Genomic DNA, 14,346 nt, shown 5'->3' on the forward strand with positions numbered 1-14,346 from the left:
CCTCAGGGGATGTTGGTCTGCCCCCCACACCCCTTCTGTCGTCTCCCCCCTCCCCTTTCAACACAACAGACTTACCAGCTGCACGCAGCTCTCCATGCTGCCGGGATGTGCTCCTCGCTGCCTGTGTGCTATGCTGTGGCTACACGCACACATTGGCATTTATCAGCCAAATAATCAGCCATATCAGGAGGATTTCTGATGTTGTCAATTTTCTTTATATTGGTGCTGATCCAATAGCACAGGGGTTGTCAACTGGGGGTATGCATACCCCTGGGGGTACTTGGACTGGTCCTAAGGGGTATGTGATGTGCTCCTCGCTGCCTGTGTGCTATGCTGTGGCTACACGCACACATTGGCATTTATCAGCCAAATAATCAGCCATATCAGGAGGATTTCTGATGTTGTCAATTTTCTTTATATTGGTGCTGATCCAATAGCACAGGGGTTGTCAACTGGGGGTATGCATACCCCTGGGGGTACTTGGACTGGTCCTAAGGGGTATGTGCAGGCAGGCAGGGACAGAGTGCTGCTGCCTCACAGGATCAGGGGCGGGGTGAGGGCAGCGGTGCCCCTCTGGGTCCGGAAAGCTCACATGCGGCAGCTGCTACCACCACGCCAGCCTGGTGAGCTTCCCCACCCTGCCCTGGCCCTGCTCCTGGGAGGTGGTGGTGCTCTGTCCCCACCTCTCCGCTCAAGTCCGGCCGCAGGGCTGGACTAAAAAAAGTTGAAAACCCTGCAATATTGGACCACTTCCGGATCTGCCGGGGAGTGTGCGGGCTGCAACCCCCGGGTTGGCATCTGGTGCCTCTTGGGGGGGGAGGGGGGAGGACCTGGGGTCCCCCCGTGGCTGATTGCTGAGCTAGGGGTCGCAGGGGACCCATAAGTGGACCGGAAGTACTTCTAGTCCGTTTCTGAGTTCACCGTCGAGCACATGGGGGCTTCCCATCCCCCCCAGTATCACAGCATTCACAAGCTGCGCCTGGTTCCTCAAGGTATGTAAAAAAACCCCATGAAACATTTAAAAGCTGTCTATGGCCAAATCGCTGATTCTCCGAATCATCATCAAATCTTCAGATTCAGATTTGGCCGAATCGAATTGGGGACAGTGATCCGAATCAATGAATAGAATCGCTGTCTCCGATTCGGGCCGAATCCGAATTGAATACAGCCCGTTTCACACACCCCTGCTAACTACTACTCTGTATGCATAGATGGCACCATGCTCAGCCAAATGGAAAAGAGAAGTAAGGTGCTACCTGTCCCTGCCTTATGCCCAGTTGCACCCGAGGGAGACAGCAGCAGCTCTAACTGCTCTTTCTTTTTCTTGTGCAGATGGAGGGAGAGTCAGCAGGTACTGACAGGGAAGAGTGCAGGCAAACCTCATCTGCTCTCCCCCAAGCCACAGTGCCTCAGGCAACATAGCTGAGCCAGCACAGAGTGGGAGGCAATGACCAGATTGTAACTCTTGAGTCACGATTAGTTTCTGGTCTGGTACTAGGGCACTGCAGCTGTGCTGCTTACTCAGGCTGGATTGTAAAATTTATAAAATTGCACAATATAGGAACAGGCAAATAGCAACAGAACAGGAAGTCCATGCCATATCAGAAGCAGAACTCTCCTGAATCCCAGTTTGGTGCTGAATCCAGAAGACCAGTGTGTGTATGTGGACACTGAACAGCTTACTAAGCCACAGAACAGCTAATGCATGGAAAGTCTCCTCTTCTTTTTAATTTATTTAATTTGTTCATTAGCCTATGCCTAAATAGCTTGGGAGCTGTTGCTGACAGGTAATCTAGAGAGAAAGAAACTGACTTGAGAGGCATTTGTCCAATTGATGGTTCAGGGAAGCTGAAGGTTAACAAAATGAGTTATACTTGCTGTGATCTAAGGCAGTTGTTCTCAACCTTTTTAGATTCAAGGTGTCCACTGTTATATTTAAGGCAATTTTTGAAAAATGCCAGCTCGTACTTTTCACTCTTTTTTGGCTATGGAAAATTAGTAGAGCAATTCTTCTGTTACAGAAAACTCAGAAAGACCACAAGGGGTCAAAATGTTTTGAATTATGGATTCCTATATGAAATCTCTGGGTTATCTTGTAAATCATGTATGCATATCTAATAATGCTAAAGTTTTGTGGCACCCTTAAAAGAATCTCAAGTCACCCTGGCTGCAAATCTCTGATCTAAGGCAATGTCCTTAGAACTGCAAAGTGTAAAGAGAAAATTGTGTACTGGATGTGCACAGTACTGGACATATACTCCTTACACCATTTAGGCTTAGTCCTATCTTGGGACAGTGCAAAAGAATCACCAAGAAGCATTTTGCCTTAAGGTATAGTAGCTCAGTGGAGTGGCTTTGCAGGCATATTACATCTGCTAACTGTTAGGGTTCAACTTAGCCCTCTCCTGATCAGATGGGTGCATAAGGACTGGAGTTATGTTTGCAATTCTTTACCATCCCTTTTGTAGTACCATGCATCCTGTGCTCCTCCATCTATTTCCTTCCAGGCAGAATCTGGTCTCCTGTGATTTTTATTTTTTTTCATACAAATACTTTTCTTGACAGGATTTGATGCACAAAATATGTGCATGCTTCCTGAGCTCCTCCCATTTTAATCGAGTAAATATGGCAATTTTACTTGTACTTTAATCAGCTCTCTGCTTATCAAAGTTAAATCAGTTTTAAACAGATTGCTTTGCTGATGTCACTGATAACCAGAGAGCTGATTAAAGTACAAGTAAAATTGCCATATTTACTTGATTAAAAGATATGGGGTTTTTCTCCATTTAACATGCGGGGGCCCTCATCTTAGAATCAAGTAGGAGGCAGTGTGGGGCCAGGCAGCTGCTGTGGCTCTGGCTCCAGTTCCAGCCTCAAACTCCAGGTTTCTAAAAAGCTGTCCCTCAGAAAGACAGAGAAGAGAGAAATATAAAATCCCCAAATACAGAGAAAACAGGGCAGCAGCTGCTGCCTACCCCCCACAACCTCAAGCCCCTGCTGCCCCTGCCTCACTCCTACACTGCTTCTCCCCTTCTCTCCCCACCCTTCTCTCCCTATTGCTGCATGCCCCCTTATTTTTGGTTCATGCTGTCAGCCTCCATCCTCACTGCAGCCTGGAGCACTGAGCATGGCTCTAGCCTGGCCCTGTGGCAGTGGTGTTGATTGAGTCCATGCCACTGTTACAGGGCTGGCCTGGAGCTGTACTCAGTGCCCCCAGGCTGCAGCAGGGATAGACCCTACTGGCACAGAAGAAAAGGTGAGAGAGAGATGGAGTGCAGGTGGCGGGGGATAGACTTTGGGGGGCGGGGTCCTGCAGGAGGGAGAAGTGGCATAGAGGAGAAGACAGGGAAAGGGGAGGTAGGGCTTCAGACTGCAGGAGGCAGGCACAAGGGGGAGTAAGTGTGGTGGTGGGGGGCAGGTGGCAGAGGGAAAACTGCATGGCCCCCATTGTTTGCCTCCCTATTGATTGTGCCGCACTGCTCCCTTCATTGCCTCCCCCACCACCTCCCGCTGCTTGCCCTGTTACTGCTCCCCCACACTACCTGAACCACACCTTCCCCATTACTGCTCCCCTCATCACCTGTCCCTTCACTGCCTGCAGTAGGGGTGGGGTGAATTTTAAGACAATCCTCCAATAATTAGATTCTATACATGTAAAATTGTAATCTCCATGTATATAATTATTGGGGGGGTCATCTTAAATTCAGGACCATCTTGTATTCGGGTAAATGCAGTAATTTTAATTGTGTGATTTGGTTTTGACTAATAAAAAATTCAAATTAAATGGTTCTGGCCTGACTTCCTTCGTATTAAGTAATTCTCAGAAAAATACTCTTCTGTTGTTTGAATGTAATACATAGACTTTCCTATTATAGACACTCTTCAATAATGACTGATCTGAATACATTAGGTGGCTTTATCTGCTGGCTGCCTGAAAGAGGTAAAGATCACATAGTGAAGGAATCAACTGTATCTCTACAGTGAATCACTGAATTAATAGCCACTGTTTTCTTGCAGCGTATAGGTAAGGTTATATGGTAGTTCTTCCAAATTCTATTTTTAACTTTATACCTTAGCAGTTCTAATAGAACTGTAGAACAGGGGTAGGCAACCCCCAGCACATGTCCCAGAGCTCAGCATGTGAAAGTACAGGTTCCCCTCAATTTATGCTGTATGTGTGTTCCCGGAGAACAGCGCATAAATTGAATTTGCATTAAGTGAGCCCACTTTACAATGTAACAAATAGGGATAGGTTCCCATAGTGGTGAGGGAGAGAGTAAGGCTGGGACTAGGGAAGGGGCAGGGAGCGGGGTGCCACTCCCGGAGCTGCACAAGGCAGCAAATCAGAGGGAACAGAGCGGCACTTACCCCAGCCCCAGCTGCAGTAGCCCTGGGAGCAGTTGCCGCCAGCTGTTGCAGCGCCCCCGGGTATGGCGGGTCCCAGCTGCCTGCAGCTGCTGGGCTGCACCATGGTCTGCCTGTCCCCACTCACCTTTGCTCCTGGGCCACACCGTGCCCTGGTGCAGGCAGCTGGTGTCAGTTGTTCCTGGGGCTGCTGCAGCTGGGGCTGGGGTGAGTGCTGCGCTCCTGCGCCACCCGGGGTTCCTCTTATCCACACACACCCCAGCCTGTGCTGGAGCGGCCCCAGGAACAGCCGACACCACCTGCCTGCACCACAGCATGGTGCAGCCCAGGGGCTGGGGTGAGCCCCAGGCAGGACACAGGGCAGCCCAGCAGCTGCAGGGAGCTGGCGCTGGTCGCTTCTGGGGCCGCTGCTGGTGGGACTGGGATGAGTGGGGCCACAGGCCTTTCTCCTCCCCACCACAGACCTACCTGCTTGAGCAGGGGGGCATCCATGCTGATTGCATAAGAGCAAATTTACCTCGCATATAATGAATTACGGGTCTAAATATGTATATTTCATACGAGCGAATTTGCATATAAAGAACCCACATAAATTGACGGAAACCTGTATTTTGCTTGGCATGCATGCCTTGGGGAAGGGGCTGGGGCTGTACTGCCACACCAAGGATTGGGCCCCTCATGGCTCCCCCTGACATCTGCCTCGGTATACCAACATCTTGCAAGGTGAGGTTGCTGACCCCTGCAATAGAACATAGATGGAACTATGCCATACAGCACTGGAAATCAGGATCTGGCCAAATAAAGATTTTGTTTTTTGGCTGAATATCTAACTTTCTATGTATTATTGTGTTTCTGTTTACTCATAAAAGCACATTTGTCCCCTAAGAAGGCTAAGAGGAAATTTTGTAAGCTGAGTATTTTATATCAGACAACACTTTCAGGTCAGAGCTTAGTATATGGACAAGGCCAAGTTATGATTCAAAGCTGTTCATTAATTGTAGCTGTAAGATGTTCCCTTGAATGTGTGCATATATAGTCTGAAGTGATTTGCTGTAAATTAAAATTGGCTGCTTTATTTTACTTGTGAATAGTGGGAATGTTTCTATGGTTTCATGTCATCTGTCCTTCTCAGTTAAAGAGCTTCCTGCTGCAGCTATTTGCAGATAAGTTGAAAACCAGCCTTTATTACATTCCTTAACCTCTTTTACCATGGGGTACATATTGTTATTTTTAGCACCTATATTCTGCAATGGTATTTTTGCAATTTATGAAAGTGTTCAAATATGGCCTTCCTGAAGCGTTATATTTAGACTTGACTGCCTGGCAGGGAATTTCTCACCTTTTGGAAATCCAGAGCCTAAATGGTTTCAGTCTCTGAGATTGTGGTATATGTGTATGTAAGCGGTGGTGTAAACTCATGGAAAAGCTGAGCCTTTATTCAGCTTGTTGTTTGGGATTTTTCCCCTAAATGCTTATAACCATATGTAAATGAGGAAATGTGATTAAAATAATGGTTTTCTATTACATATTTCATATATAGTTGATTTACACATATTTGTTAATTTTACCAAAATGTAAGAAGAATCAAGATGATCAACACCTGAGTCAATGCAGTCAAAAAACCGGATAATAACTAGGGCTTTTATCCTGCCATCAGGATTTAAATGTATAAACTATATGGATCCAGAAATTCATATTGGCATGTATCATTTTACACACACGCACGCGCGCACACACACACCTCCCCCCCATGCTTGTGGATTCTTTTTTGGATCAGACTCTGGGAATCCAGAGATAATAGAAATAGTTGCTCTATAAAACACTGTCAACTGCATGGAATAAACAAACTGGGGGGAAAAAACAGAGAAAAGTTTTATCTCTGTTTTTTTGTTAGAGAAATCATAAATTTGACTAATAACCTAGGAGCTGTGTTTAAAAAAAAATAGATTTAAGTGATTTCTCTTAAATTGATGTTGTTCCCTAAAATTTGCTTTCTGTATACCATTTCTATATATTATTTTATATACCAGTACATTACAAAATACAAGGACTATAGTTTTTTGTAAAGAAACCACATTTCTCATGATTTGGTAAATACATGATGTATTTCAGATTAACTGCACTGGATTAATGTGTCCAGTGCAACCTGTACTTTGGGTGCTGTATAATAAGCTGAATGGTAAATATTTTACAAGGACTTACTGGATCTCCACCAGTTTTATTATAAGTTAAAAAATACAAAATTAAATATGAAAATAAAGTTATACTTGGCTTATCTTGATTTTTAAAGGCACTTTATTTACTCCTTAAATATTTTGATTTTTATTATGCTGCCCTTTTTTTTTTTTTTTTTCTTTTTTTGAAGCAAAATTGCATCATAAAGTTGTCAGAAGGAGGTTTTAATAGATGGCTAGGGAGTGCTTGGGAATTCTCTCATATAAAAAAATGTAAGAACTACGTCAGCATTGTTGAGTAAGCACACCTTAGTGTTTTTCTCTGTGGGATACCTAACTGTTCATATTTTTTCACATTGTCTTCAAAGGAAAAATGCTGTCAGTTTGGGGAAAAAACAATATATTCAGTTTACATTTAGGTTCACATTTTAGAAAGTTTCACAATCAGAAACACTGGATTTTTTAATTAAAACTTGGAATCTGGAGCAAAACTGACATTTGCTGGATTCTTCACTAAATTCCTTCATCATGGAATATATAGTGCACTGATTATAGATAGGCAAGTGTTTTCTATACTTTCAGTACATAAGTAGTAAATACAGGTGCAACTGGTAGAGGAGAAATCAGCAACATATGGAAAATTGTTGTTTTATACTTGTTTGAAACAGCACACTAAAAGTGCTCTGTATTTTCCAGGCAACCAATAAGGGGTTAATCCCTGTCCCAGAGTTAATATATTCACAATACCATCAGATCTACCCATACCTGTGAGCAGAGAAGTTTGCTATTTGATTCCACTACAAATCCTGCTCCCAAACTCCACTCCCAAGAAAGAAAAAGAAAAATAACTAAACTTGATGTACTGGAGGATGGCTGTGATTGCTTGAAGTTAAATTTGCACAGATATTTCTGGAAAAACAAACTACCAGTTCTTTGTATTCTATAGTGCCCAGTGACATCTGCAAGCTCTGGCTGAATTTGTGGTTTCAAACAATCAGAAAGTACACTGATGTTTTGTGTGAAAATGTCTATTTTATTAAGTAAAATAGTCCACTTATCCTGCTCATTTTGTTGGCCCTGGAATGAGTGCCCTGGTATTGCTACTTAGTATTAGCTCTAAATTAAAATATGTATGTACTATTTTCAATTTTGGCTGCCTTGCTGGAGGGTTGAAGAGTATTCTTGATTGGATGAGATATATGTTATACTTCTAATTCATATGCATTTTCTTTTTAAATTCATGTGCTCTTTTTTAGAATTAAAGAAGATTGAGTGAAATTTTAAGGCCTGAATTTCTGTATTGTATTTGTTGGAAGAAACTAGAGTGCACAATGGAATGTTAGGACAACTTCTTAGCCTACCTGTAGCTTATTGGTTGACTGCAAGTCTTAGTAACAGATTTAATTGTATTAGATACCCGAAAATTACTTCTTCAACCAGTGAAGTTCAGCAACAAATAGATTGTAATCTGGCAATCTTTTTCAGTCCACAGCAGTACTGTAGAACAGTGGAGGAGAAGAATGGAAGTCAGTTGAAACTTCATGGAAATTCAGGACAACAGAAAATTTATAAAGCTTGTTCTGATTAGTATAATTGGGTTAACTCTAAATTGAATGGAGAGGGCTTTTCATTTTCTTTTTGGTGAATATTATCTTGAAAATGTAGTTTCAAAGCAGCAAGAACTATTTGTAAATTTGGCAAATAGTTTGGCTAAATAAAAGCCCAAAGTGTTCTGTTGGATAGATTTAAAAAATGGGGAAGGTGGTTGCAGTAGCATGGATGCTATTTTTCCTGTAGCCCAGTGGTTAGAGTGCACACTCCCAAGGAAGGGGAGACATGGGTTCAGATACCTTCTCTGAATTCTGCAGGAAGGATCTCAACTCAAGCCACCCACATCTCAGGTGAGTCTCCTAACCACTATATTAGAGGAAGGGTGTGAGGCAGCACCATTTTCACTCTTCTGTTGATAGTGCCAGCCCCTTTTTTAATTCCAAACCTTTCTTTCCAGATTTCTTTATTAAAGATGCCTGAGTTTTTTGATGTGCTGTAAATAAAATTTAAAAAAAATTTGGGTCAACCTGAAATGTTTTTATTTTAATTTTTCAGTTCAACCACTGACCTGAGAAATTGATTTTTCACACAGCTCTGGTTCATAGCTGTGTACATCATGCAAGTGCAGTGCTTTAATTATTACAAGACAATATTAAAATGTTCCCACATCTTTTAAAATTCTTTATCATTTTAAAAATAAATTGGTGTGCTGCATTCTCAAACGGTGTGTGTGTGTGTGTGTATATATATATTACTAAAATCACATAACTTTACAAAACTGATCCAGTGTGGAAAAAAATAGTCCAGGTCCTTGGTTCCTAACTCAGACTCCTTCTGGGCCGGGTTGTGTAACAGAAGGGGTGGGCTAACAAAAACAGGTTGCGTTTCAATACTGACAAGTGCAGGGTGCTGCACTTGGGCAGTAGTAACCAGCAGCACACTTATAAGATGGGAAACTCCCTTCTTGAGAGCACAGAGGCAGAAAGGGATCTTGGAGTCATCATTGACTCCAAGATGAACATGGACCGACAATGCGAGGTCACGGTCGGCAGGGCTAACCGGACCTTATCGTGAATCCAAAGATGCATCTCAAGCAGGTCCAAGGAGGTGATCCTCCCCCTCTACACGACACTGGTCAGGCCACAGCTGGAGTACTGCGTCCAGTTCTGGGCACCCCACTTCAAGAGGGATGTGGACAACATTGAGAGGGTCCAGAGGAGGGCCACCCGCATGATCCAGGGACAGCAGGGCAGACCCTACAGTGGGAGGCTACGGGACCTGAACCTGTTCAGCCTTCACAAGAGAAGGCTGAGGGAGGACCTGGTGATAGTCTACAAACTCACTAGGGGGGACCAGAAGGGTTTGGGGGAGACCTTGTTTCCCCTAGCGCCCTGCCCGGGATAACAAGGAATAACGGCCACAAGTTGTTGGAGAGTAGGTTTAGACTAGACATCTGTAAGAACTACTTCACAGTTAGGGTGGCTAGGATCTGGAACCAACTTCCAAGGGAAGTGGTGCTGGCTCCTACCCTGGGGGTCTTTAAGAAGCGGCTCGATGCCTACCTTCATTTGAGCCCAGTTTTCTTCCTGCCCAGGCAGGGGGTCAGACCTGAAGATCTACAAGGTCCCTTCTGACCCTACTTCTGTGATTCTATGATATGATTCTATGATATAAATTGATTCCTTGAATCACGTCTTTTGAAGGTTAACATTAGTCTTTCTCTTTGTCAGATGAATGTTAGGAGCAAGTTTCTAATGGAAAGGCTATCTGCTGAGAGTGCTCTGTCTCCAGCCATGAGCATAGACTGTGTGTAGACTAAATGAGAGGCGTGTGTGCACGACACTTTAAAGTGGGCTAAATGCTTTTGCACCGCTTTAATGGTGTCGGTGTTTGCATGCCTCGGCAGCGTATTGCACATTAATTCCAGCTGCTGTAGGACATTCGGTGGTGTAATGTGCCTTAAAAGACTTGGGGCGCAGCAAACTAAAACTTTGCTGCCTCTACAGGCGCGGAGCGAAGCACCGGGCTCTGCAGGAAGTCCTGCAGGCAGCCTGACAGCAGCCTGGGAAAGCAGGCTCTGCCGAAGAAAAGCGGTGAGCCCAATTTTTTTTTCGTCCTCCCCCTCCCCCACCCCCAGAGCATGCCTGACTGCCTGCCTGAGCTTCACGGGAGCCTGGTGCCTCCCTCCACAGCTGCAGTGCCCCCCCGGGACCACCTGAGCCAGGTGCCTGCAGGTGGGTGCTGCCTGGGGGGCACCCTGCTCTTGCACCCTGCTTTGATTCGTTGTCCACTCATAGTTTTTAAAACCAACTTTTCTGGCAATGGTAGCAGCATTTCTAGTCAGGCAGTGCTGAGGGACTTGGTTGAATTCATGGCACAAAATCTGTCTGATCCCTTCTAAACTCTTCAGTCTAGAACTCTTGGTTCAGAAATGATACCTTTTAGTAGACCGACTGAGAAACTGCAAAAAAATGATCTTTTTCTGCAAGCTATCAATCAGGCTCAGGGAAAGTTCAAGATGGTAAGAAGTCTCCATATGTAGGAAATAAACTTGATTTTTGCACAGAGGAAGCAGAAGCTGGAAATCTTTCCCTCTGGGTCCATGAGTGTCTTTGTGAGGTTGCTCTTTGTTGTGCAGATGAAACAGGATTTCTTCCCTGCTGGTGTCAGATGGGAGGCAGGGGGGTGTAGAAAAATTCTCAATCAGTCTCATGACCCAGAGGTACAGATTTCTAGCTTCTGCTTCCTATGTGCAAAAATAAAGATTATTTCCTACATATGGGGACTTTTTACCATCTTGAACTTTCCCTGAGCCTGATAAAGGTCGTATGAGCCCAAAAGCTAGCAGAAAAAGATAATTTTTTTGCAATTTCTCAGTTGGTCTAATAAAAGGTATCATTTCTGAACCAAGAGTTCTAGATTTTTTCATTTCTTGTCTCAGACCAACTTGGCTACCAAATACCTCCCTAAGATATAGAGAGTGATCATAAGCTTTAATGAATTCAAACTTACTACAAATGCTTTCTACAAAAGGTAGCCATATTTTCCCATCTGCCCCCTCTTCCCTCAATGCTCCCTTCCACTTCCTTCTCACCTACACTTCAGTCAGTTAGTTCTTATTTAGCTCCCACAGTTTAAGCCCCATCCTTCTGCTTATAAGCATTTTTTGCTAAACTGAAGTGCTGTAATGTGACATACAGTATTTCGAACATCAAGCTTGCCAGGCAAAGAAGAGTGGGCAGTAGTTTAGATATTGTAAAACAGTAAATGAGGGTGTTTAATAAATTACCAAATCTAGTATTGGTATTGAAATTCTGAGTTGTAAAAAACCTTATTGTTGAGTGGCTGATTATATGTTGGAAGTAGGAACCTACATTGTTAGTGGTTTTGATCTTGGACTTACTTGGGCTTGATGCATTATTTGTGATTGTTTTTAACTGTTTTAACCATGGTATCAACAATATTTTAGTATTAACAGGCAAATGTACCATATGCTCAAAACCGAAATAATTTTTTAAGTGCCGTGCCAACTTTATGATTTATTAGAAAGCTTGCCAGTGTAATTTCTTTCCTTAAAGTCCATCTCTTTCTGAAGACCATTAGGATATTCCACTGGAAGTGTTTTCTGTACGTGAAGGTTGCAGAAGATTAAAGACTGCAGTTGTGTGATATGGACTTGTGTTTTTTATTTCTTTTGGATAAAGCTAAGTCAACCAGTTTCTTTTTCAATTAAACAGAATACATTTTGTTAAAATGCTGGTAAATGTATCAAAGGTGAGTTTCTTTTCCAGTGTTTGTTTCTAACTACTTGGGGATACATTCAGGAATATGCCAGTGTGATAAGGTTGTGTGTAAGTTCCTTTCATAGATTCACAGAGTTTTGGCCAGTTAGCTTGACAGAAAGCAAAGATGAGCAATTATAGTGTGCTGACTATGACCATTCATAGTCTAAATTTAATTCCCACTAAATATCCTCTTTGTAATGCCATAATCATAGCTTCCTGTGCATACATTGAATCTACTCCTTGTCTTTCTGATTTGCAATTGGCAAGATGCTGTTACTTTTTAGAAGTTGTGGGTGGGCATGTTTTGCAGTTTTAAATTGCATTCTAGTTTGGCTTATAAATAACCATTCAAAATGTGAAATGTATTTTGTAGCCTACTTTTATTCATTCACACCAGTTTTTCAGTCTTTCATATTTGTTTTAAAGAGTAAGTTAATTGTACTACCTTGTTTGCAGTAAAGATAATTCACATCAGTGTTTGTTTATGAATGACAGTATTTTAGGTGTTTTAGGAAAGAGACCATTAGAAGGGGAAAGGGACACTTAAGAGAAAAAGTTAGAAAAACTGGTCCTTAAAGGACCAGTTTAGCAGTCATTGGAAGTGATGGGTACATAATTGTTAATAGTATTACTGTGCTGCTTTGGATGCTATCAATATCATTTCTTTACACTAAACCTCACCTGAGTGCGTATTTAGATTTAGACAATTCACAACCCTTCCCTGGCATGAAGGGGACTGCTGCTTTTATTGTGAATTTAATACTATACAGATACAGGTATTTTAATGTTATATATATATATATATATATATGGTTATATTCATGATTTAACAAACTTGGTCATAAACTTTTTTCTAATGCTTTTATCTTGTTATAACTAATTCATGAATTCTTTAGGCAAAGTTTAAAAAAAAAAAAGCCCTAGAAAACTTATTTTTCTTTTTGTTTTGTTTTTTTCCTCCAATGATAAAGGTTGGCATATTGATTTATTTGCTTAATCACACTTTTGGTGGTTTTTCCCCTATAGATATTGTCTCTTCCTCTTATTTTTGCAGCACTGTTCAACTGTGTTATCTTCCTGGGGCTTTAACATGAGTAGCAAATTAAAATAAGATTTTAAGGATTTGTCTATATAAGGCAATACTATGCAGTTATCCAGAGAAAATGTTACCTTAGCCTATGCACTGCGTAACATTAATAAAGTGCTTACAGTTCTGAAGCTAATGTGGGCAATCTCTGCATGGTGCTGTCTTGCTCCATATAGGCGTGTCCTTATCCCGAGGAAGCAGTACACACTGAATTGGTCAGTGGTGTCAGTGCATTAAGCTTCAAAGCATTCTTTACTGCTTCCCTTACCTGCTGATATACTATATCAGAAGTTTTCAACGTTTTTATATTCCAGGCACCCCCCTGGGAAATGCGAACTCTTAGTTTTCACTTGTGTTTTTTGACCATGGAGAAATAAGAGTAATTCTTCTGTTGCAAAGAACTCAATAAGACCACAATAGGTCAGGTAGTTTTGGATACCATGAGCATATCTACACATGCATTTAAGAACAGTTACATTTAATGCACAATCATCAATTTTTTTGTCCAGTGTCTATATGTGCAGGGACTTAGCACCAAAGTTAGTGCCAAGTCCCTGCAGTCCTGCCATGTGCCCCCCTTCTGGCTGGGCAGACCCGTACTAAAGTTAATGTGCTTTAACTAATCACGCCTTAGTTAATGCACTTTAACTAATTGTGCCAAATTTGATACCTGCATCTGCAGGTATCAGATTTAGGTGAGTGTGAGGTCATACCTGTAATGGGAAGGTGCCAACATGGTCTGCACATGGGGTACCTCCCCCAACTTCCCTGCCATGCCTTGATTTGAAATAGTAAGGGGAGGGTCCTATGATGTTATGGGTACCTTTGTGTGCACACATTGTAGAGACACTTGGGGTTCCTCTTCCCCTACACCCCGTCCACACACTTGCCAAGATCTTGACAGTGATGGGAGCTCTGCTGCTGGGCTAACAAGATTGGATTCTAAGGATGTGCTCCTGAATTCTGATGATTCCTGTACTTCAGGCAGACTTAAGTGGTAAGTGCTCAAGGCCATGTTTATATACGCTGTAGGGCTCTAATCTGTAGGGGTGTGCGAAGCGGGCAGTATTCGATTTGGATTTGGCCTGATTCAGGGGACAGTGATTCAATTCTCTGATTCAGATCACTGTCCCAATTCAATTCAGCATATCTGAATCTGAAGATTCGATTCTGATTTGGAGAATCAGCGATTCAGCCATAGACACAGCTTTTATATGTTTTTCTACATATTTCAAGGTACCAGGTGTGGCTCGTGAACACTGAGATGGTAGGGTGGATGGAGCGCCCACAGGAGTGCCAGGCGGCAGGGGCACGCATGCTTGGTGATGGACTGGAAGTACTTGTGGTCCACTTCCGGTCTGTTGCCAAGCACATGGGGACACCC

General features: G+C 42.8%; 1 protein-coding gene across 3 annotated transcripts in view; it reads left to right on the top strand.

The window, feature by feature from the left end:
- The window catches only part of POC1B (POC1 centriolar protein B), a 145,537-nt gene that overhangs the window by 116,305 nt on the left and 14,886 nt on the right, over positions 1–14,346 (top strand). The window contains exon 10 of one of the 3 annotated variants that reach the window (XM_025192052.1): positions 7,236–7,332. The exons of the other annotated variants lie outside the window; for them this stretch is intronic. Within the exon in view, the coding sequence (XP_025047837.1) occupies positions 7,236–7,310 (75 nt within the window). The 3' untranslated portion in view covers positions 7,311–7,332. Of the gene's footprint in view, positions 1–7,235; positions 7,333–14,346 lie in introns of those variants that run through there. 3 annotated transcript variants of the gene reach the window in all.

Source organism: Alligator sinensis, unplaced genomic scaffold (genome assembly GCF_000455745.1).
Source record: "Alligator sinensis unplaced genomic scaffold, ASM45574v1 scaffold245_1, whole genome shotgun sequence".
Taxonomy (NCBI): Eukaryota; Metazoa; Chordata; order Crocodylia; family Alligatoridae; genus Alligator; species Alligator sinensis.